The sequence below is a fragment of the Oculina patagonica genome, chromosome 13 (assembly GCF_052425735.1).
Source record: "Oculina patagonica isolate OP01 chromosome 13, crgOcupat, whole genome shotgun sequence".
Taxonomy (NCBI): Eukaryota; Metazoa; Cnidaria; class Anthozoa; order Scleractinia; family Oculinidae; genus Oculina; species Oculina patagonica.
In genome coordinates this window covers 31,776,047-31,800,907 of record NC_135770.1, presented here as the reverse complement: position 1 = coordinate 31,800,907, position 24,861 = coordinate 31,776,047, and the positions used below count along the sequence as shown (strand labels likewise).

Below are 24,861 nucleotides of genomic sequence, written 5' to 3'. Positions count from 1 at the left end.
AAAATGACAATAAAAATCAAACAAACCGAATCTTGGTGTACCTCGTATTGTCTAAACTTAATAACAGTGCCTATTAGTCAAGTCGGTTAGCGTAATAATCGTGACATGCGTGATAAAAGCACCAATTTTTGCATGCCGCCTCCTTTCTATACCTTATTGAAGTTTATCCGTGGCTCCATCCGAATTATTTTATTTTTTCTTGAGATTTAAACCAGAACGTTTTTAGCTTATTTCCATATATTTATAAAAGCTGTTCCGCAATGTCCTTTCGTAAGCGTTCGATTAGATTTTGTGATAAAAGTCCCAATTTTTGCATGCAGCCTCTTTTCTATACTTGTTTTAAGTTTATCCGTGGCTCCATTCGATTTTTTTATTTTTCTTGCAATTTAAACAAGAACGTTTTTAGGTAATTTTCATATATTCATAAAAGCTGTTCTGCAATGTTCCCTTTCGTAAGCGGTCAATTAGATTTTTCAGGGGGTGTCCGTTGCTATTTTGTACAGGCATTTATCAGAGTACCCGACATTTATTACCCATAAGACAAATTGAAGAGAAAACCACGCGATTGTCATGTTCCCTAGCCCTAGCATCAATTGCGGCGGCTTCAGGCTCGATTTTAAATGTTATATCCTAGACAGAACTTGAAATTTAAATCCTAGTTTGGTTAAGGGACAAGGACGAACTCTCTTTGTCATAAACGTTGATAACCAGCCGGTCAGTTTTTCGGAAGTGCTCAAAGTCGGCATCAAGGGACTCAATCGGACGGGAGGCTAAATAGAGAAGTGTTTCTGTTTCCTCTTTTAATGCCTGCCAAGTCCGCCCTTTCCCCTAAAACTGGATGTGGTATTACAATGAAAGCAGAGAGCTTTCTAGGTACAGATGGAGGAATCGTAACTGGTGGTATACTTTTACCCGGTTGGTTTTCAGTTGAAAACTGGTGGAGACGGATGCCGGTACCAAGAAAAGAGCTTTTTGAAGGTGGTGTAGGGCACCAACAGTAAACAGACCTTTCGCAGGCAGGAAGGGGGTAAAACTCCATCTTCGTCAAAGTGCTCGTACATGGCTTCTGATGTCCATTCTTCAAGCTGTGTGACCCTAACCTGCGATCAGGCGTTCTTTTTTTGCGGCAGGAGGAGAAAGATCGCAGGTTAGTGTGACCCTGGCATAGAAAATAGAAATTCCTAACTAGTGTAAATGCTGGATGATCCGCTTGCATCTCGTCAGTCTATGTGGGTTCAAGTAAGTCTAGACAGGCAGAGGCGGTTCACGCTCGTATCAGTCGCATGAGTGCCTTGCTTCTGTATCGGATTCCTGTGATTTTTTTTCTTTTTGTTTAAGAGCGAAGGCACAGATTTTTGAAGCAAACCTTGTCCACGGTCAAAAATAAAACCCTACTTTATTTTCAATTTTTAAACAGGTTTAAGTGAGTTTTCAAAGGTTTCGGGGTTTATTTTTCAAAATACCGCCGACTTTCGGAAATATTTGAGAAAATCGATTTTGCACTATTGAAGGCTAAAAATAGCCGTATTAAATAGCAAAATTAAGCATTCGCAAAAACGTTCTCGCGTTGTTGATAGAAGTTATATCATCGAGAATTAGAAACATATACTTAAAGTTGAAGAATAAATTAATGTTTTTATGCCTGTGTTTTGGTTTTAGATTATACTTTTCACAGCGAAAGTAACGCTCTTTGATGACAATTTTATAACTGCTTTAGTAAATACAGTTTCACTTCATAATAACAACATTAATTTTCGATATGTGGCCATTCTTTAATCGGCTTCATTTTATGGCTATAAAATGCGCAAAGACTCTTCTTTATCTACATATAAAAATTGGTTTGGGTTTTTAAGCGAGCGCGTTTTAAAACGCCATCGAAATCTGGATAATTTAACTAAAATTTGAACTAATTTGCATATCACCGTTTTGATGACATGTTACATGTAACGGCCGCATTCGCGTAAAAGTTGAAAACTCTGGTTTTCCTTAAATTTGTGCTTAACACTAAATTAAACTTGAAATCCTTTTCTATCGCTACTGAAAGGATCACTTACCTTTTATATTGCTGCGGTAGATACAGTAAAAGCGGTGAAAGGAGCGTTTGATTTATAAACAGTGGAGACTCACAGATGCCACATTTCATTCTCTACAAAAATTTACGATCTATAATTACATTTTCTTGAATCTGAACAAGATCATCTTTTACGCAGCCATGAATTTTTTTTAATATCTTTGCGTACTTACCCAAAATTAGCTGCAAGGGACTAAAAGGCCAGTGTTACGATTTGTTTGAGTATTACGTGACGATTCAGATAAAGTTGTAACGCATGACCGGTAAATGGAATTTCAAGAATGTTTTGTTGTTGACGGGTAGTTTACTATTTTTATTTCTTTTTTTGGGAGTGAAAATATCTTTAAATAGTTACATGTAGAGTTATTTATATTTTTAAATTGCTATTATTTATATTTCTTATAAGTTTTCATTTTATTTTAGAATTTTATTTTAATTAGATTTTAGGTTAACCAGGCAGGGCCCCTCTGGATACTACGCTAGCCGCTGAACGTGCCACCCTCGATCAAGCTACAAGCCGTATTCAGTGCAGACGCGTGTGCGGATAGCTCACTATATTGATAATAAATTAGTAAAAGAAACTAAATCTCCCCGATAAACATTGAAAATTTCACATATCAAAAAGCCAAAAAATCCGCTGCCCACGAACACTTCTGTCGCACAAAATTTGCGCACTACAACACCTGTGTAAACATCCAAATTGAATTATGAAATCTAATTATAAACTTACAGAAAATATCACGAAATTTTAATTTCGGAATTGAAGTATGTTTGGTTAAGTGTCAAATTTTAAGCATACAGAATTTACAGAAAACACCTTTGCATCCATACAACAAAAACCTTTTTAAGAAGATAAAAAAGCGTTCTCTGGTAAAATATTTAAAAATTATAAGCTTTCGACAGCCAGACTGCTGTCTTCGACGGATAAAAATGAAGTAGAAGACGAAGACAGCAGTCCGGCTGTCGAAAGCTTATAATTTTTAATTTTTTTACCAGAGAACGCTTTTTATCTTCTTACAATGAATCCTGGTATCGGATCTTCAATATTTTTATAAAAACCTTTTTGCTGGCATTTGAGAATGAATACAAAAAAAGTTTAAGAATGGGGCGGTGAGCGGTGGGTGGTGAGTGGATTATACTGGATCCGTGCTCGGCCTGTAAGCAAACTCTGAAAGTAAACAATGTTTGAAATACTTTTCTTTCTCATGGGCAGTTAATGTTCCTAACCCATAACCCTTATTATAACTATATATAAACAAACAACACAACCAGAATATTTGTGGGGAAAAGGGGTAAGGGATGAAGCACTCCAATTAAGAATTGTAGATCACTTTTCCTAGGATTTCCCCAGGGGTGATAATCCCCCAGGGTACTCAGTACGAGGTGTTAATCCTCAAGAGGGGGTGATAATCCCCCAAGGGTACTGAGTGAGAGGTGGTCATCCTCTCTACGGGGTGATAATCCCCCAGGGTACTTAGTGAGAGGTGATAATCCTCTCTAGGGGGTAATAATCCCCCAGGGTATGCAGAGTTGATAATCCTCTCTAGGGGTCGAATCCCCCGGGATAAGGAGTAATAAGAGTCTATGGGGTAAAGGGTGACCTCTATGGGAGCACTTCATCCCGAAACCCATCTTTATTAAACATCAATAAAGTCAATACTTTAAACTGAGATTAGCACTGTATTGAGGGAAAATAACCTCACTATTATTAATTAATTATAAAGCCTCTGCAAACCGGCTACTATGGCATGTGGCAAGTAGATGTGTTCCTTGGTATACAAGTAGTACCGGTACATGTATTAGAATAGAAAGGTATTGCAATGATAACTAAGGTGTAAACAGTAACTTCAAATAACGACTTTAAGAACTATGACAATAAAATTGTTCCATAAAAATAAACCAGCAGAGAGGGATAAAACAGGGAAGGGTGGGAGGGAAATTTTGGTTCTGTGATTGAGGAAAGTGCAAGAACTGTGTTGTGCACGGCTGAGCATGTGATTATACAGTGCGAGATTTCACGTGCATGATACATGCTGATTGGCTGAGCGAGATCACCCGACATATCACCCGACATGGGTAACTCATATATGGGAAGTGATCCATGACCGGAAGTGACCTGATTTATTCTCTCTATTGGGGTGTATGGTTAGACATTAACTATAATTTATATTTTGGTATAAATTGGCTTTAATGTTCCTAACCCATAACCCTTATTATAACTATATATAAACAAACAACACAACCAGAATATTTGTGGGGAAAAGGGGTAAGGGATGAAGCACTCCAATTAAGAATTGTAGATCACTTTTCCTAGGATTTCCCCAGGGGTGATAATCCCCCAGGGTACTCAGTACGAGGTGTTAATCCTCAAGAGGGGGTGATAATCCCCCAAGGGTACTGAGTGAGAGGTGGTCATCCTCTCTACGGGGTGATAATCCCCCAGGGTACTTAGTGAGAGGTGATAATCCTCTCTAGGGGGTAATAATCCCCCAGGGTATGTAGAGTTGATAATCCTCTCTAGGGGTCGAATCCCCCGGGATAAGGAGTAATAAGAGTCTATGGGGTAAAGGGTGACCTCTATGGGAGCACTTCATCCCCACCAAATACACAAAAGGTGTATTCCCCATAGACGATAGAAACAGTACATTCATGTACTTGTATCGAATAAAATCAAATCGCGAAACTTTGTTGCTTAGAAATATGCAGCTACTTCAACCCTTTGAGCACCAATGGGACCAACATCTAATGTCTCCTCACATATACATGATGGGAATGAATCTCGTAACTTGCGGGTAGAGATAGTAAAAAAAAAAAAAAAAAAAAAAAAAAAAAATTAAAATAAAATAAAATTTTAGAGGCCAAGGAGGAGAAAATGCGTGTTGATATTGGGGCACAAAGGGCTTAAGTACGTCGTAAATACATCGATTATGTTTAAAAATTCTCCCCTTAAGGGGCTAAAGATGTGTTTTTCTAGCGAGGGTTTTTGAAACATCAGATAAAACAGAATGCGGAACTCTGACGTATCGCTCGTAACAGTCTGATGACCACCTACCCATTGTTTTAATTAGCCATGCGGGGAGCCCAACTGATGCTGCTGTTGTGGCAGCCCCAATCCTGTAACTATGCCCAGCATAAAGGGAAGAATTGAAACCTGACCGGGACAATAGGGTCCTGGTTTCTGATACTAGAGCTGTTTTAGTCAGGGGTGTGCCCGAGGAGTATATGAACAAAGGCCCAGAGGAGGTGTCTCTTGCCTGCAGGTAATTTTGCATGGCCAAAATTGGACAGAGGGGGAGACCAGTTTTCCCTATAGTGATGGTGTGTCCAGTGCGGAATGGGTCTGTTTTGGAAGCTTTGATGCCCAGTGTCATAAAGTTAGGATTGCCCTGGTGAGGGAAGAACCGAACATCCCTTGAGGTAAGGTGAATCTCAGGTAAAAATTTGGAATTGCATGTGAGTTCACCCAATCTCAGAAAACCAAAAAAGGCTAACATCATAGCAGCCCAGACCATGAGTGAATCAAAATGTTTGGTGTAGGGAACTGCTAAGAGAGCATAAAAAAGTTGCAGGTGGTGGATAGTTATCGGGAGTCGTACCCTAGTATTATCCCCTTGAGAGCGTTTGACTCCCCGGCAAACCAATTGGAGGCGCACGAATTTTTTAAGATCGAGCTCATAACCCATACGGATATGGAGGTGACGAACAGCCGCGAGGTAGCATTTTATCGAGGAGTGTTTTATCGATTGAGCTAAGTATGCGACAAATTTCATCAATAGTTCTTCGTTGGCTGGAAACATCGGTAGATTTGGTGGCCTGTATAACTGGCAGAAATCCAAGAATTGCTTTTCCCCTGAACTGTAGGTCTGATTGGTGGAGGCAGCGAGTGATAGTCCAAGGTACCGCTGAATGTCAGCATTCAGATTTGTAAAAGTTCCTGTGGCACCGGGCACGGACTTGGGTCTGCATACGGAGCCAGCATACGAAATCGTTTCAACTGAAAACGAGAAAGGGAGTCGGCGATTTCATTTATTTTGCCTGCGATGTGTTGAACTTGGATGTAGATATTGTATTTGAGGGTTAGAAGGGTCAAGTGACGAACTAAATCCATGACCCGTGGTATACGAGACCGCTTGGAGTTGACAATGCTAACTACTGACTCATTGTCACAATAAAAAAGGATGCGCTTGTTGGAAAAATGTTCACCCCACAAATGGCAGGCCACTACTAGAGCAAATAATTCTTGCCAGGCAATGCTGATGCCTGGCTCTCCCAATTTTTGGTGGGGTTCCCAGGGGCCAGAAAACCACTTGGATTTGAATATTCCCCCATAACCAAGTGCACCTGATGCATCTGTGTGCAGCTCGAGGGTCTCCGAGTCAACCCAGGAAGGTGCCAGGAAAAAACTGGCCCCATTCCAGTTAACAATAAATTTCTGCCATATGGTGAGATCTTTGAAGAAACCTGAATTAAGCTTGATGTGGTGGTGGGGTTGCTTGACATTTCGTGTCAATTCGATCATCCGCTGTAGAAAGGGTCTTCCCGGGGGAACGACCTTGCAGGCAAAATTTAGAGTCCCGATGAGTGATTGTAGTTCTTTCAACGTACAGGACTTCCTGTGTTGGAAAGAATGGAGAGATTCCAGGATACGACTGACCTTGTCCGGAGGAAGTCGGGCCTCCATTCGATCGGAATCAAGTATAATACCCATGAATTCGATAACCTGAGTTGGGCCAGCTGTTTTGTCAATTGCTATCGGAATGTTAAGACTCTTGAATGAGAGTAACATGCTTGTTAAACTCTCCTGACAAATTTGACTATGTGGGGGCAAAGCTGATGCAGGCTCGATAATTAGGAAATCGTCAAGGATATGACAGACAAATGAAATTGAGCACTTTTTCGCTAGGATCCACTCAATGGCGTCCGAAAGCTGATTGAAAATGTACGGTGCACTCCTCAAGCCGAAAGGTAAAACTTTTTCATAGTAAAACTTGCCTTCCCAACATATGCCAAACAGTTCGTAATCTTTGGGTTTGATAGGTATGAGCCGAAAGGCGGATTCGATATCAGTCTTGGCAAGGAAACATCCTTGCCCAAGGCTTTGAATGCCTTGGATTGCATTGTCTATTGTAATGTATTGGAGGCTATGGTCCTCCTTTGAGATAAAATGATTAATACTAGTTTCCCCTGACTTCGGGAATGACAAGTGAAAAATGGTTCTAAATTTACTGGAATGTTTTTTGGGTACCAAACCAATGGGTGAGACCTGAAAGTTGGGAAAGGGTGGATTGTCATAAGGGCCAGCAATACGACCAAGAGCCACCTCCTTAGCCAGGTTGGAAGTAACAATATCGGGTTGGGCCAATGCTGTAGGCAGGTTTTTGCAAAATCTGGGGACCCGGGGCCCAGTATAGCCAATACATGCACCATACCTAAGATTATGGCATAACTGATTAACTAAAGTACGGTCGGGATGACCATCAAGAACTTTTTCCAAAGAGTTAACATTTACTGGAGTTGGTAATGGATAATATTTACCCTTAGTGCTTAGATTTACTAGATGTACTGGATTTGGTATCCTTGCTGTTGTATCTGCCTCGTGGAGGGTTGGAGGGGGAGCTACAGTCCCGCCCGGGGTGGGGGCCCCCGCACTTATTGCAGACGTGTCTAAATGCACATGGCTCTCTAAGACAGGATCCTGTCCTGTTGAAATTATTACAGGTGCCTCTAGGTGCGGCCCCGGTAGAGACACTGACATGGGGTCCTTTTGAAAAAAGAGGGTATTCTTCCCTCAACACAGAAGGGGCCACTGTAAATATCATGAGCCACAACTGCTGGTTGATCCTTGACCATACAAGTGACTTGTCTAAAGAAGCCTTCTGACGGAATTTAAAATCGTATATACACCATCCCAGGCCCTTATGAAACTGAGCTGCATACCTTATAACGCTCATGTACTGTAAAAATTCCTGAGATCTTAAGGGGAATTTACGAATAAAAATACTCATATAAGTACTAAATGCGGTAGTCCACTGTTCAATGTCAGTGATGGAGGTACTTGAGTTGGCTTTCTTGCAGACTTTGATGACAGAGTTTTCCATTGTAAGGGTTAGGGGATCACCGTCTTCAAAGGCCGATAAATTCTTAGGTAACAATTTCGATAGTTCGAAGAACTCACCGGACTGGATTTCTTTGACGTAATTGGCTGGTACGTCCTGCAGTGGGTTTCCGTACTCCTGGTTGTTTCCATCGAGGAGGTTTGGCATCCCTTGAATAGTGGCGGGAGTTGTTGCCTCCTCGTGCGACTGAGCGTTGACTTGTTGGCCAACCGCATCATTCTTCATGGCCTCCACTGCGGCGAGGGCAGCGCTGGTCGCAACGGCTTGCATGGTTTCGTTTACTGTGGCTGTAACGATGGATTTGATTTGAGCGAGTTGGACGCTGTTAAAGTTAGCATCTTGACCGTCTTGTCCTTGGCTGTTTGGGCCATCGACGGTGAGTGGGACTGCCTGATTTGCTTGTGTCTGTTTACGTTTTCTCGCCCCGCCGACGGCCGGAGCGCTCTTTTGGGCCGCTCTCGTAGCTAACTGCTTTCGTGGAGCTTTTCCATCAGCAGATTTGCGAGTTGTTCGCTTTGTAAGAGCCATTTCCACAAATAAAACAAGTAAATTTTGGTTCTGTGATTGAGGAAAGTGCAAGAACTGTGTTGTGCACTGCTGAGCATGTGATTATACAGTGCGAGATTTCACGTGCATGATACATGCTGATTGGCTGAGCGGGATCACCCGACATATCACCCGACATGGGTAACTCATATATGGGAAGTGATCCATGACCGGAAGTGACCTGATTTATTCTCTCTATTGGGGTGTATGGTTAGACATTAACTATAATTTATATTTTGGTATAAATTGGCTAGATTTTTCCTTTTCAGTTCGTGCTACTGGTCAGTTGCAAGTAAGACTCACGACATGTCAGTATAATGCGTGACGCTTATGCCAAGGTAAAAGGAATTGTGTGTGTGTGTGGGGGGGGGGATGGGCAGTACGAGTGAAATGAACATCAAGGTATTTTTATACGCATTTCACTTTTTTCAGTGGGAAACAATGGAGGGCAGCGCTTGTTCGTTTCTCGCCATTGTTGGCGGTCGCTGCGGTTATGATTCAAAAGATAGGACAAAGTCAGTAGAAATAGTTCCTTTGCTCACCTGTCATCGAGATATATCAGGACACAAGTCAGCCTTTTCTATTATCGGGATTGAAGATGAAGTAGAATTATTGTTGGCGAGAGCAACAATTTTTGCGCCGCCTCGAAACATAGAAAACTGGACTATATGTCCACAACATCGTGCATGCCTTGGCGTCAGCTGGAAGCGCAGTTCTACTAAGTGTGCCATACCAGTGAGCTTGTCGAGGCACAACACCACTACCAGTAAAAAGCCAAAAGCAGAGAGAGGCTTAAGTAAGTTGGGCTCGCAGTTTGTAATGAAAGAGACAGGAATCTTTCTTCCAGTCGGCACGGGTGAGTCAGTTTGTTTTTATTTAAACCACAGTAAAGTTACTTAACAGGTATTTCTTAAAACCGTTTTTCATTTAAATTCTAAATTCCGATCTGATCTGAAGACAATGGATATGCCTCAGCTAATTCCTATCATCAGAAACGCGCATGCTCCAGTTAACCAGGCACAAGTCAATCTCGTACATCGCGATCTCGTTCCCAGAGCCTGCGTTCCCTTTGACCAGCGATTGGGAAACTCAACGGCTGTGCGCTGATCCAAAACCGGAACAAGAACCTGGTTCCTGTTTGATGTGCGCCGAAGACTGTGGTGAAACGAAAAAGTTTTCAACAGCCAATTCTATTCGGTCGACTGTTTGGCGGGCTAGCTTTCAGATTACCTCAAATATCCCGATCCCTGGCGCAGACCAGATGAATCGCGGCCTCTGGGTACGAGACTGCGTACATCGAGTCTCAGTTCCTTGCTGCGCAAGCTTAATGCGACAAGTGAGTCGAAATGTTCGTTGCAAGATCAATTTTAATGGTTGTGAAAACAATAAAAACTGGCCGGAAGTAAAAAAAAAAAAACAGAAGTTCGTCGAACGTTGCTTTCAAAAGCTAGGCATGCTCAGTGCAAGCAGAAGTCCGATATTTTCGGACTTCGTTTCACAACTTTCCATGGTCGCTCGTTTCCCGACCGCTTGTCAAGAGAAACGAATCCTTTGCGCACCCTCGGTTTACATCACCCCTTTAGAAAAATTTGTGGCCATAGTTTAAGTGTCTTGGTATTGCAGGAGAAAAAAAGTATTCTCTATGCGGAATTTGTTCTTGCTGCAGCATTTATTACCTCTTACCAATCTTTTGCGCAAATAAGACTTCAATACTTATTTGTCATGTCAATACCGTTACTAGAAATCGGTTGAACGGCACATGTTTAAACAGATTTGACTGTTATGTTCTAAGTAAAAAAAAAAACATTTTTTTCTGCAACTTCGCGTAGGTAAAAGCGTGAAACCAACAGTTGAAATCAATTGCATTTAATTTTCACAGGCGTTTGTTCTAATTGTCGTAAGCTTCTTGTGGATGCTGAAAACAAGGCGGCAGTAGAAGGCGAAGTCATTCTGCAAATGGAAAACATGTCGTTGGTAAGTGTAAACCATCTCTTGTAATGTACCACTTCAATAGCCGGGTTATAAAAAAATTGCTTCTACTTATTGCTTGAGTCACTAAAAGCTATCAAGATTAGCCTCAGGCGTTGGATATGAGATGGTAGATAGCCAACGAGGCGCGTAGCGCTGAGTTGGCTATAACGATCTCATATCCAACAAGCGCGAGTGGAGTAATTATTTTTTTAAAATTGCCCAAAGAATTGCAATATTTGAGCTCTCTAGCTGTTTCCGTTGACTCGTATCGGCTACCATATTTTGTGGTCCATGGTATTTGAGCTCATATACCATTGCCTGATAACTAATCAAAACTCAGGAGCTGCAATATACCATTGCTAGTTTTTACTCGTGAATGTAATGAAACGAGTATGGTTATGGAAAGTGATATGCAAATTTTCACTCAGTCAGTCGGTCGGTCGGTCGATGGGCTGTTAACTTTAATTTATGAATAATAATTTATCCATTAAATTATGGGCTGTTAACTTTAATTTATGAATAATAATTTATGCTTTAAATTATAAATTAATTTTCCTTGTTTTTTTTTTAACTTTTTGTTTCACCCCTCTGAGGTTTGAACCGGCGACTCCTAACATCAACTACCTGGTTTTGAAGACCAAACGCCTAACCGCTAGACCACTTCGACTTGCGTGTCATTTGGGCTAAAAATTAGCATATGGGTTTCTTTGTAATGTTCTTATCCCGCTGACCGATACCGTAGGTTCAAAGTTTAATGGCTTGTATGTATAAAACCTATTCGAATGGCTCGATTTATAGCTCTTAAGAATTTCACATGACAAATAGAAGAAATAATCTTAGAGAAAATATGAAAATCTTCGAAGCACTAGTGATATTCCGTGTTTTCATGAAATTTTTAGATTTTGCAGGCACGAACTGTGGACTGCGACTGCGTTGGGTATTAAAAGGTTGATTTCAGGACAATTGTATGAATAAAGTCCAATTTTAGCAGTCTCTGAATGTTTTATAGTTCCAAGCGTATTGTACGATAATCAATAGTCATGATACGTAAATAATTTATCGTCAAAAAGCTCGCCAAACTGACGAATTTTGTTGCCTTTTAATAATATACTGTATAGTACTTGATTTGCATCTCTAATAGATTCATAAAAAAGGAGAAAGAAAAAAAAAGACGTCGTATAAAATTGTAAAAAAGATTGTCGTAAAAAAAAAAATTCACCCCTCTGAGGTTTGAACCGGCGACTCTTAACATCAACTATGGTTTTGAAGACCAAACGCTTAACCGCTAGACCACTTCGACTTGCGTGTCCTATGCGCCGAAAATTAGCATATAGATTTCTTTGTAATGTTCTTATCCCGCTGACCGATACCGTAGGTTCAAAGTTTAATGGCTTGTATGTATAAAAGCTATTCGAATGGCTCGATTTATAGCTCTTAAGAATTTCACATGACAAATAGAAGAAATAATCTTAGAGAAAATATGAAAATCTTCGAAGCACTAGTGATATTCCGTGTTTTCATGAAATTTTTAGATTTTGCAGGCACGAACTGTGGACTGCGACTGTGTTGGGTATTAAAAGGTTGATTTCAGTCCAATTTTAGCAGTCTCTGAATGTTTTATAGTTCCAAGCGTATTGTACGATAATCGATAGTCATGATACGTAAATAATTTATCAAAAAAAGCTCGCCAAACTGACGAATTTTGTTGCCTTTTAATAATATACTGTATAGTACTTGATTTGCATCTCTAATAGATTCATAACAAAAGGAGAAAGAAAAAAAAAGACGTCGTATAAAATTGTAAAATAGATTGTCCTAAAAAAAAAATGAATGGATTACCCGCGTCCGCTGTAAACACAAGGAACCAACGTGATCATATCTCCCTTCAAACAACTTCTATACTAACATGCCGCTCACAAAAAGACAGAATCATTTCATAGCTCTACACCAATACATTTAGTATTCTCATTCACGAGTGGGCTAACAAAGCACCTTTGATTAATAATTAGGTGGTATTGAGTAGGTTTGAATTTTATTATTCGTTACAGAATACCTCTATTGGCGCTGCACCAGTGGCTCAAAGTACGCCAGCGTCTCTGTGTTATCCTTCCAACGTCCAGACGCCAGGGGGGAGCTTGTATTGCCCTTCAGACACTAGCGTTGACGTCACACCTGATTCCCACAGCAGGGGGCCTACGCGCGAAGAGTCTACACCGCTGACCAAACTGAACGAATTCTTAGAAAGCAGGGATGTCAGTCCAGTCAGGCATACTGTTACTATTCCATGGAATGAAGCAAGTGAAAGAACACGTCGTCGCCATCTTCGCAAGGCACAACAGGCAGTTGGTGCTGTTTTAGATGAGGTAGCACCAAATCAACCAGACGAGTTGTGGCACTCGCTTGTTCCATCGTTGAACAAGCAATTCTCAAGTGACAGCGAAAGCGAGGATGAAGATGTGGATAACGTACTCATGAATGCCCTGACAGAGTGCTACAGTAATGCAAGCACCTGGGATACCCGTCGACAAATACTATCGATAATGGCAGACAAGGTCACTTTCCGAACTCTGAAAAAGTGGATCCCTGGTCTTACCCGGTATAGATTTACTACTGCAAGAAAGCATACATTGCTTCATGGGAGAGGTGTTCCAGTGCCACAGTCATCGCAGACAAAATTGTTCGTGTCGCCAACACAGCTCTACCACTTCTTGGATTTCATAACTAGTCCTCATGTTATCCAGGACTTGCCATTCGGAGAGAAGACTATCAAGTTATCAACACATGAGGTTGTGACTGTCCCTAACGTCATCCGAATGTTAATCCCAGAGTCTATTGTAAAGCAGTACCTTGCATATGCAGAGGAGTCCAAGTTTACCCCACTCAGCCGCAGAACTCTGTTAAACATCCTTTCAGTCTGTGCAGCATCTACTAGAAAGTCGTTACAGGGTCTCGACTATATTAGTGCGGCCGGAGCCCAGGCTTTTGAAGATCTCATCAATGTCACAGAGCGCTTGGGAGACCATTTAATGGGAATGACGTGGGCCAAAGAACAGCGGGAACTCCTCATGTCTGCTAAGCGCTACTTAAAAAGTGACTACAATGTAAGACGGTATTGATAAACGCCTAAAGTTCCCATTCATTAGAAACCTTTATTCTTTTGCTGCGAAACTGCGTAGCTCCATGCTGGGCCTTTAAGTAGGCGACTGTGGGCGAGATTTACATACACCAAACGACACGGGCGATGCGTACCGTAATGATTCGATTTAGCGCCCTCCTTCCAATAAGCGCCCCCTTCCGAATAAACGCCTTCCTTCGAATGTGTTTTTGTAAATAAGCGCCCCTATTCCAATAAGCGCCCCCATTCTAATTAGCGCCCCCGTTCTTATAAGCACCCCTATTCTAATAAGTGCCCCTATTGTGGATAACTGCCCATACTGAAGTCATTGACGTCAACTAGATAAACTCCTGACCATTCGCCGTACAGTTCATGTATATATTTACTGCTAAAATGAACAATTATTTTAAAAGTAACTGAACTTTAAACAATTTCTAACTGTTACAGTTTCTGTTATTGTTAGATACATTTGGTTGTTTCTCAAGAAATTAAATAAGCGCCCTGTCCCGAATAAGCGCCCTCCCTCGAGGTGCCAAAAGTAAATAAGCGCCCCGGGCGCTAAATCGAATCATTACGGTATGCGCACTCGCGCTCAAACGAAATCGCGCCCAAAATGTTTCGTTTGAGCGGCTGCGCGGCTGCAACCAAGCTAACCCTTCGATAACGCTCATTAGTCCCCAATCCGTAGCCTGTAAACAAAGCCCGCAATACCATTTTAAATATAGTCATGGCAAATGTTATAATTAGCTAGCTAAATATGATGGTTATTTGTCTAGTCATGAGCCAACGTTCGTCAAACGAAAGGGATCGAGATGCAAAGCTGTTTTAAAAAAATGATTCTTTCGTTTATAATAACTATTTGAATTTCTCAATTATAACAGGTGCACGTGTCAGAAGAGTCCTGTGTAGCAGACCATTGCCGGCAGTACGCCTTAAGTGACCCAAAGGATCGAGATTTTCAAGCTCCTTGTGACCACCAACATACAGATCACTGTGACCGTTGTGACGCATTGGCAACAGCTCTTTCAGACATAAAAAACGCTCTTGCAATGATGACAGAAGAGAACATCGGCGAAGATGCCAAAGACGAATTGAGTTTTATTGCTGACCAAGCGATCTCCAGCATTCAAGCTTGGAAATCCCATCTTTTACGTGGCCTCCATCAGGATCAGGCGCGACTTGATGTTGTAGACGAGCTTGACGAGTCATCTGTTTTTCTGGTTGAAGACTGGGCAATGAAGTTCTTGCCACGAAAGTATCGTGAGAGCCAAAAGGATTGGTTCGGTAAGCGTGGTCTCTCTTGGCATGTCACCGTCGCTATGCGGAAGATCAGTCAGCAACTACAAATGATGACGTTCGTCCACGTTTTCCAGTCATGCAACCAAGACAGTTGCACTGTGTTGGCAATCATGGAAGACGTCATCGGCAAGCTTAAAGCAATTATGCCATCTCTGAAAACTGTCAATTACAGACAAGACAACGCTGGCTGTTACAGAAGCGGAGAAGTAATAATCGGTGCCTCGAAAGCAGGAAAATCCCACGGAGTTTCAGTTAAACGACTTGACTTCTCAGATCCCCAAGGTGGGAAACGAGCGTGTGACAGGAAGTCGGCAACGATAAAGGCCCATATGAAGGTTCACCTAAATGAAGGTAACGACATCGAAGATGCTAGCCACATGGTAAATGCAATGCGATCTTCTGGAGGTGTACCCGGCCTAAACGTCACATTGTGTGAAATGGCAACCCCAAAAATTTCTGTTAAGTTTGATGGCATAAGTGGTGTGTCTAACGTCAAATATGGCGAAGACTCCCTTACAACCTGGAAAGCCTATGGTATCGGGCCTGGTAAGACCGTCAAACTAAGCCAATTCGCTGGTGAAAACAACAACGCACCACTTCCACGGCTGTCTAGCACTGTGACCGAAGAAGTATCAGATAAATTCACTTCTTCTAAGTCTCGATCGACCAAACCCGAGACAAAGTCAAGTTCAGACGAGTCATCAGACCCTCCAGCTACTTCCCAGCTATTCTTCTGCCCTGAAGAGGGGTGCATCAAATCGTATCAGCGGTTTTCTGCTTTACAGCATCACTTGGATTGTGGAAAACACGAACGTGCCCTGGAACGCGAGACCTTGTTGGACAAAGCTGTACGTGGCTATGCCGTTAGACGTGAAGAGCAGTTCGAAAGTGTTCCACAGCTGCAGCAGTCCACCGGAAATCAAACGACAGCAAATCAGCCTTTGCTTCCAATGGGATGGGCACTGAAAGCGAGTCAAGCGTCGAGAGTGCGATTTAACGACAACCAAAAGGACTATTTGATGAGCAAGTTCCTTATCGGAGAGCAAACGGGGCAAAAAATCAATGCTGCCTCGGTTGCTCGCTCAATGATAAGTGCTAGAGATTCAAATGGTAACCGGATGTTTACCAGATCTGAATTCTTGACGGCTCAGCAGATCACGAGCTACTTTTCCCGTTTAGCCGCGAAGCGCAAGATCCAAGGTGGCCACCCTGTCCAAACTGAAAGTGAGTCAGATGACGAAAGTGCAGAAGCCGAAATGGATTTCAGCGACCTGAGGGAAGATGTTCTTGAGAACATCCAGCCCGTTCACCCTATCAGCTTCGACAGCTACAACTTGTGTGAGATGATGGGAAAAGCGAAGTTGTCGAAGTTTGCGGTTGCGATGCTTAACAGAATATGCGTGAACTTTGAAATTCCCGTCGATGACATAAAGGTACACAAAAAAGCGCCATACCTTAGCCGAATTGAAGAGTTTTTGAAAAAGTGTAGCTGCCACCAGTGTTAAGGTACTTTTTGGTTTTGCTGTTGGGAATAAGGGAAAAATGGATGAATCCGTTGCCCCTATAGGCTAACGTTGGACTGAGCGATGTCATCGCTTGTTAAGACACCAAGCAAGAGTGAGTTTACGATTATTAGCATTAAGGCCTTTAAACATAATTATAGTAATTTTATTAAGGAAGGTTATGCCGACTTAGATAGCTTTCCCATGTCATAATTTTTAAATTTTTATACTGTCACACCCAAATTATTGTTTGTATTTTTATCTAGTTTTTATCTATTTTATCTGTTTTCTTTTTTTTTATTGATAATATATTTGTAGTAGTATTAACTTTTATTCTAGGGGAGGGCCACAGGTTTTTCAGTTTTTAACTGTAATGTGTAACCCTCATTAAATAAAGTTGTTATTATTATTATTATGGAAACGCTGCGAAAAATTCCAATTATTTTTAAGTCTGCCCTCTGATAATTTCCACCCCGAGGTCACAGGTCCATCTGAATGTCAAATACCCCAACACACAAGTGGTAGTCATTAGCCCTCCCTATCCAACTTTTCCATTTCACCTTACTAAAGGGCCAGCCATTTTACTTCTGACGGGGGGGGATGGGTGATTTGGTGTGGGCGTGAATTTTTTTTTCAACCCACTGTACATGCAGCGTTTTTTTTTTTGGGACGATGGTCTTATGTAGGAATTTTGTTTTTCTTGCACACGTGCGCTTGCAGGATTTTTTTTTTCAAACTAAATCATCCCCCCCCCCCTAGAAAGTGAAATTTATAGATGACTACTGATTTAACGACAGAATGTTGAACATATAACACAAAAAAATTAACTTTCTCTAGTTTTAATTAATTCTACATGTGAGTACAGTGAATTTACAAAACCAGTAAAACGGATTCTAATAAACTTGCTATAAGACACTAATTTTAAAGCATTTAAGCGGTAATGTAGTCTGAATTGTTAGCCGTCCTCTCGTCCTAACCCCCCAGAGGAGGGGTGCACCAGATTTCGTGATTTTCCTGAAAGTATTTGTGTTTATGTTTGGGAGTTATTTAAATAAAGAATCTACATTAGGTGCGAACAATTTCGTACGATTTCGGTCAATAATAGTGTCCGAAAGTAAAACCGTCCGAAATTTTTAAACGTCTAAATTTTAAAGCGTCCGAAACATCTACAGTACAGTATAACTGTTTTAAGTACACAAATAAATCCGACTTGACAAGGAAGGGTTTTCGGATGGCAGAAACAGTGGAAGCTGTAACTGAGGAACTTGAACATCTTGTAGCAGAAGATTAAGCCACTTTGAACTCCAAAGCTTTGAGCTTCCTCTACGGAGCGAACTCTAGTTGAGACATGGCTTGAAATACGTAATGGCTTTACAGCATTTGTGTTATTTTCTCGTCGGTGCATCTGTAAAACCTTCAGGGTACAGTAAAACTATCATTTTCACAGATGTTGTTTCACTCTAATTCGTGTTTTGTAGGCGTAAATTTACTTTAGCCATGTTTCACCAAAGTGTCCGAAAGTTTTGTCCGAAATTTGTCCGAAATGAGACAAAAAGTGTCCGAAAATTAAACGTCCGAAGTAAAACGTCCGAAATGTTTTTGCATGTATCACGGAGTGATTTTATGGGATAGATATTTAGTGTAATAAATATCTTCGTTTGTGTCTACCAGCCTACATTGTATAAGAGAATGACAATTTACCATTAGAAGCTGTTTCGTAGTCTTGGAGCAAAATCACAAGTTGTCTACAGTTGAATTATTTTTTGTTAATAGAATAAAGAATTTTCCTCCATATTTGTATCAAACAGATATTTATAATAACGTTAACTTTATGTTCCAGCAGCTACATGTATTCTGGCATCCTTGATTTAGAGTGCATTCAAAACATTGTTCTTCAGGTCACAACACCAGGCATGATCTTGAATTTGAGAAAAAAAATGTACCAAGATCGGTAACCACAGGCAAAAAAGCCATCTGAGGGGAACACATTATTGTGCTATGAATCCCTCTTACCTAAGTGCAGATGCTAAAATCTTTTAACAGTTTGCTGATATTAAAAGTTGAATGTGCCAACCCAGAGAACATCCTGCCAGAAATTTTTTTCCAGCCCACTGTACAAGCATGAATTTTTTTTTGGACCACTGTCCTGTGCAGGAATTTTTTTTTTCTTGCACGCATGCGCTTGCGGAATATTTTTTTCAATATCACCCATACCCCTCCCCCCCTCAAAAGTAGAATGGTTGGCCCCCAATGTCCTCACACGAGCAGTGAATAATGAGGCCAATTTCCCTCCCCTCCCGATCCCACCCCACCTTCCCCCCTCCCTCAAAACAGGGATATAGGGTGCTCACGTCTTACGTTATTCCCTTTCCCGGCTGCCTAGCAGAAATTCTAAAAAGGACGAACGTAATAGCTGTTATTGCAGTTCTCAGCGGTTTGACATACAAACGAGGCGAAAGGGTCATTCTGCATTGTGTTGATCGATGTGTTGACCCTTTCGCCTCGTTCGCATACTTTCTTAACAAAAGAATATATTATCGCCGGCTCAACTGCAATAACAGCTATTCCCTGAAGTATTTTGCGCTTTTGAAGATATTACTTCATCGGTATGCGTTACAATCTTTATAAAAAGCATCACGCATAACGCAAACTGTCGTGACCTTTGACCGTATGTTTTTTTTCAAACTAATTAAGTGTAACTGCTACATTACGCTCTGCTAACAAATTCATCAGATGGACAAGAACTGGACTGTATGCTTACAGGTATGTCGTCGTTTTCAAGTGTAAAGACATGTTTAACGCAAAAATTTTAACCAAACCAGAGTTTTCGGTTCTTGCGTGAATGCGGTTAACATGGCATCAAAACGGTAATATGCAAATTAGTTCAAATTTTAGTTAAATTACCCAGATTTCGCTGGCGTTTTAAAATGCGCTCGCTGCAAAACCCAAACCAATTTTTATATGTAGTTAAAGAAGAGTCTTTGGGCTTTTTATAGCCATAAAATGAAGCCGATTGGAGAGTGGCCACATATCAAAAATTCAGGTTGTTATTATGAAGTGAAACTGTATTTACTTAATCAGTTATAAAATTGTCATCAAAGAGCGTTACTTTCGCTGTGAAAAGTATGATCTAGAACCGAAACACAGGCATGTAAACATTGCTAAATACTTCTACTTTAAATATATGTTTTTAATTTCCGAGGATATAACTTCTACCAATAACGCGAGAACGCTTTTGCGAATGCTAAGTTTTGCTAATTTATTCGGCTATTTTTAGCCCTTGATGGTGCGAAATCAATTTTCTCAAATATTTCCGAAAGTTGGCCGTATTTTGAAAATTAAACCCCAAAACCTTTGAAAACTTGTTTAAAACTTTCTAGAAATTGAAAATAAAGGCAAGATTTATTTTTGACCGTGAGCGCAATTTTGACATTTTGTGCCAAAAATCTGTGCCTTCGCTCTTAAGACAATAGGCTGGCCAATGGTAAGGCATGCTTGGGACTTGTGCTTATCTTGCTTTCTCAAATTGAAAATTAACTTCTTGACTATTTTATAGAAACAATCCATTAAATTTTTATGCCTTGTGGCTGGAAATGTGTTTTCATATTATTGAAGCTGCCTTGGCCAAAATTTGTGCGTAATCTCGTTTCTTCAAGGCTTCTTTAAGCATGTTCTGCATCCTTCGGCGGCCACAAACTACAAGCGTATATATAATTACCATAATAAACATTTTAGAATACTGCAGCTAAAAATTAAAATTTTAGCGAAAACTTCAACAAAGTCTTCAATTTTTATATATTTTTGCAACATTTAAGCATAAAACTGCAAATTACTTTCAGGGGTAGAGAAATATTCCTTCTGTCCCACTTTCATTGCATCAATTCAAAATGGCGCGGTAGCAGTGCTTGAGAGTTTGTACGGGGTCAAAATGTTAGCAAATTTTGCAAATTGCAAGAAAAAATTCAGGTGGAGCCACGGATAAAATTATTTAATAGTCTTTAAAGAATCATTCTGCAAAGTTTGGTGCTTTAATCAACCGTGTAACGATTTCTCCAAAAATTTGCGCTAAGCGACCTGACTATGTTGGGTTTGTCCTGTTTGTTACAACCTTGCATGGATTTAACGATCTTGGAACCTTGGTAACCCCTGTTTTTCTTTAGTTAGATTACTTTCTTTACCGTTTCTATGCGTTTTGTGAAAAGATATGAAAAAATCAATGGTTGAAAAAAATTGTGCTTCATTTGTGAGGGCGTTTCATTTAAAGGATGATACTAAGTTGAATTATTGCACAACAGAGCCACCCAGATGAAATTTGGTTTGAATAGTTTGCCTCTATTGACTGAATCATCTTTAACCCCCATTATGTAAACCTTTGTTAAATTATGTACCTGCAAGCTATTATACGACCACTTTATGGATGAAAAGCCGTCGAATGACACCCTTCTCTGATATCTGAGCAACATAATTACGCTACCCTAAGTGCATCCTTACAACACTTAAATCCCGGTTTATCCAGAATAAATATTAGGAAATTTTGCACACTGTTCTTGGATGCTACTATAGGAATGACCTTCTTTTATCTATACGTAATATGCCAAATAGAAAACTTTTTAAAAAGCATTTTACCAGTTTCATTTTGCTCAGCACTAACTACTTTATACCTCTTCCTCTCCTATGTTAAGTTTACATTTTTATCCAAAATATTTTGTAATTAAATCAAGGGCATCAAATTAATTTTCTATATTTTTCCCTTTTCCACTTCTCTTCTTTATTTGTTTTGCTTTGTATTTAATCATTGTAAATTTTGAAATGGAATAAACAAATAGAATAAAATAAAATAAATAACTTAGAAAAAGGGTACCATGCTAAGTTACAAGTGCTAACTTTCAAATATCAGGGTAGTTTTCACTGTTTTTATCCATGAAACGAAGTCGGTGGAGCCCAATTTTCTGATATAAGTTATCCATTGTAATTTGTGTAGAAAAGTTCACGACGAGCTGCTGTTCGGACACATAGATATTGATTGATTTCCTTAAAATACCCGTCAGGTCCTGGTTGCTTAAAGAGTGGATAACGCTATCCACAGCATAAATCACTGTCCATTGCTAGTGTTATATGTGTTAACAAAACAAACCAAATAGCCTGCAATTCAGGCGTTTTTTATTGGCAAGCGTTAGATAATTTTGCTTGCGTATTTGGTCTTCGAGTCACAAACTAGGCCAGGAAGGGGGATTATGTGGCGGGAATTTTTCCTTTCCATCCCCCTCCCCACTACACTCTTCATTCAGCCTCATTCCTACTCCCTAGGACGCATTTTAAATCCTCCCCAAGCCTCTCCCGAGTTCAAAACCAAGATGACGATCGCCTGATCGAAATACGCTTGCGGCGTTAAAATACACCAGCATCACAGACTACAAATCACGATATCCGGTGGATCAGGCTTTATCAGGTGGTTAGCGTTAACCATTGTACTTTGTGGACAACCAGGGTCGGACGTTTTAGGCCTGCAAACAAGCTCTCAGGCTTCTAGATTTTCCTTAAAACATCTTTCGTATACGCTGAAGAGATAAAACCATTCTGACTGAAAAATAAGTCTTAAAGCAGTTGACGCATCAGTTTCATGCATTGTCTTATTGGCTTTCAAAAACCGTTTTAGAGTTGGCGGTTTGACTGATAAAGACGTGAATCCAAACTTCAAACCTTGTAATTCTACGATTAATTGGTGCAGTTATTTTCTGGAAACGATGACAAGTAGTCTCTCTTTTTCCTTTAAAATCCGTGGAACGAACGCGAAAATAGCGATCAATCGAGCCCGAAGCTCGAGCGGCGAGCGCGGGCGCCAGACGTCTGGTGACTCCGCGCTACTCACGGCTCGCGCCGCTCGCCGCTCAAACTTTGCGCTCGATCGCTCGCTATTTTTGTGTTCGTTTCACGGAATTTAAGCCAAAAGGGAGACTGCTCGCAGTTTAAGTTCATTAAGGTGACTAAACATGGTTTCAGTTTGCACGCGCTCTACAGTCTCCATTGCAGATACGAGGCTGCACACGTGCAAGGATTACAAAACAAGCATGGCGCCGATAAAGCTATGATTTATTTGTTCTATGCCGATTCTATATGTTGAATTTTTCTATTTAAAATAACACAGTGTTGGATGTACTATTTTTTTTTTGTTAGAATGACATTGTCAGAAAAATTCAAGATGTATATAATGCAGCAATTTTGCCGGGTTTCGATGTTGCCGTGAGAAATACATAGGCGGCCCAGACGTTGTTGTGATCTATGACAATATTGCATGATGTTTTGAGCCATTATAGAGAATGCATGAGAATAATTTGAAAATCGCTCTAAATTCAACTTGTAGTAAGGGATTCAAATAAAAGTAAGTTACCTTACCCTGCACTTGTGTGATTTTGATGGGTCGTTCTAAAGCCATTTAGACGATTTAAACTTTCCCAGCTTTGCTTTCTATTAAAGGAAACGAAAGGCTGGCGACCTGGTCGGTCAACCATTCGCACTCGAAGCTTCATAAATTTCACAAAAATGCTCAAAGCTCGCCAAATTTGCCTCACGGCAGCCTTCGATTATTCTTCTTTCTCTTTGCTTCTCTTCGGATTCCAAGCTTTATCTTATCCCCCGGAAGAACGTTCCTTTTCGAGCGTTAGCTTCCCATTAATTTCTGCTTCGACTCGATCCGTTTCGAGTGATCTCGAGCACGGGATTCGAAATCATTGGCTTAGTGGCCGCTCCATCGTGACAAAGTAGCCCTCGACCGTAGGGAGGCACAGGTCAATTTGCTCTATGCAAAGTGAACCGTACCAGGCTCCCCTTGGAGATTTCACTCGAAACGGCGGGAAACTCACTACTTTGTGTGATGTAGCGGTCACTAAGCCAATGATCTCGAAACAAAAACAAACTTGAAAAGATGCACCGTGATAACTTCAAATCTGCGGACCATACTAAAGAATATGGCCCGTAAAAATGACCAATCACACGCGTTGTACTATATACGGATTACATATCTGGACCATTTTATAAAGAATATCAGTCATGTTACCATTACCATTAACCATAGCTAGCCATAATTGGGCTAACCGAAGCGTTATTCAGGGTAACTGAAGCGTTATTCAGGGTACCATTAACCATAGCTAGCCATAATTGGGCTAACCGAAGCGTTATTCAGGGTAACTGAAGCGTTATTCAGGCTTATTCGAAAACGTTTTGTTATGCTAGTCAGGCTAACCCGATCGCTTTACAGGTTAAGCCGTTAATGGGAGTGTAAGACTTCAGATCTGCAGCCTGCATTTTTCGCACACTGATAATTTTTCAGTTCTAAGAAGCAAATTTCTTGCAAATGTAATACATTTTACGGCATATGGTCACTACACAGATGATCCAAGTGACAAAATTGCCGAAACTAAGAGGAGTTAATCGGAAATAAACGTAAAGCACAGATAGCGTTAATACAGGTGAAATATCTCATAATTTAGCTTGCTATATCGAGCCATAAATAATTAAAAAATAAGCCTACAAAAACTCCTTTATTAAACCTCTTTTTAGTTATTTATTAAATCGGGGGTAACAACACATTCCTTCAAATTAAAATGATGCTGTAAAACACGGATATGGTACATTTATTCCCTCGTTAACTAAAATATAAAGTTTACATGGTACTTTCCGTTCACGACATCTTGTAATAAATATGGTTTACGTTTTATAAGTGGGCTACACTTCGCAAACTTGATTCCAGCAAAGTGAAAAACATTCATTTCCATTTTAGCCTGCGTGGCACCCTCTGCCTGTTGTTCCTTCCCCGCATTATTCCTCCTCCCAATTTTTAACCGACGTTGCTGTTATCGAAAGAATGTGGCTACATCATTCAGTTTCTTCATTCAGTGCTAAAAACGAGTACCGAATCAAAACATTTATGTTTTGTTGCTCAGAAAAAAATCCTATGTTAACAAAAAATGTAGAATTCAACTTTTATTTTTCCAGTAACCACGTACGTGGATGATAATTAGATAAACAAAAGTATACTTCATTTTGTGAGCAGGTGGCCTTTGATATCATAGACGACATGACAAATAAACCCCAGAACAAAACACAAAACATGATAAAGTAATATCTTGGTGAAAGTCTAAAGAATATATTTAATTTAAATGAAACTCTTTCGTTGGTTGCTAATTGTGAAGCACAAAGAAAAAACATATCTGAAGATAATATAATAATTATTTAAAGCCCAAT

At 40.4% G+C, this 24,861-nt stretch overlaps 2 protein-coding genes across 3 annotated transcripts; one reads left to right on the top strand and one right to left on the bottom strand.

The window, feature by feature from the left end:
- Positions 1 to 7,446: 7,446 nt before the first annotated feature.
- LOC144636646 (uncharacterized) lies at positions 7,447 to 8,742 on the bottom strand. Its single transcript, XM_078495834.1, has one exon. It carries the CDS (start codon positions 8,713 to 8,715, stop codon positions 7,609 to 7,611), a length of 1,107 nt encoding a protein of 368 aa, XP_078351960.1. The 5' UTR covers positions 8,716 to 8,742; the 3' UTR covers positions 7,447 to 7,608.
- Positions 8,743 to 9,083: 341 nt separating this feature from the next.
- Positions 9,084 to 20,078, top strand: LOC144635661 (uncharacterized). 2 transcript variants are annotated; one of them, XM_078494743.1, is made up of 5 exons: positions 9,084 to 9,589; positions 10,613 to 10,707; positions 12,753 to 13,805; positions 14,701 to 16,735; positions 19,315 to 20,078. In XM_078494743.1, exons 1-4 carry the CDS (start codon positions 9,106 to 9,108, stop codon positions 16,621 to 16,623), a joined length of 3,555 nt encoding a protein of 1,184 aa, XP_078350869.1. In that variant the 5' UTR covers positions 9,084 to 9,105; the 3' UTR covers positions 16,624 to 16,735; positions 19,315 to 20,078. The 2 variants fall into 2 exon arrangements, with proteins under 2 accessions (XP_078350869.1, XP_078350870.1); XM_078494744.1 differs by having other exon boundaries at positions 9,453 to 10,069.
- Positions 20,079 to 24,861: the final 4,783 nt, after the last annotated feature.

Bases quoted from the DNA above. Each gene is read 5' to 3' on its own strand.
- LOC144636646 (XM_078495834.1), bottom strand. From the start codon at position 8,715: ATGGCTCTTACAAAGCGAACAACTCGCAAATCTGCTGATGGAAAAGCT.
- LOC144635661 (XM_078494743.1), top strand. From the start codon at position 9,106: ATGGGCAGTACGAGTGAAATGAACATCAAGGTATTTTTATACGCATTT. The intron at 10,708-12,752 runs GTAAGTGTAAAC...TATTCGTTACAG, and splicing joins AAATGGAAAACATGTCGTTG to AATACCTCTATTGGCGCTGC. The intron at 13,806-14,700 runs GTAAGACGGTAT...CAATTATAACAG, and splicing joins ACTTAAAAAGTGACTACAAT to GTGCACGTGTCAGAAGAGTC.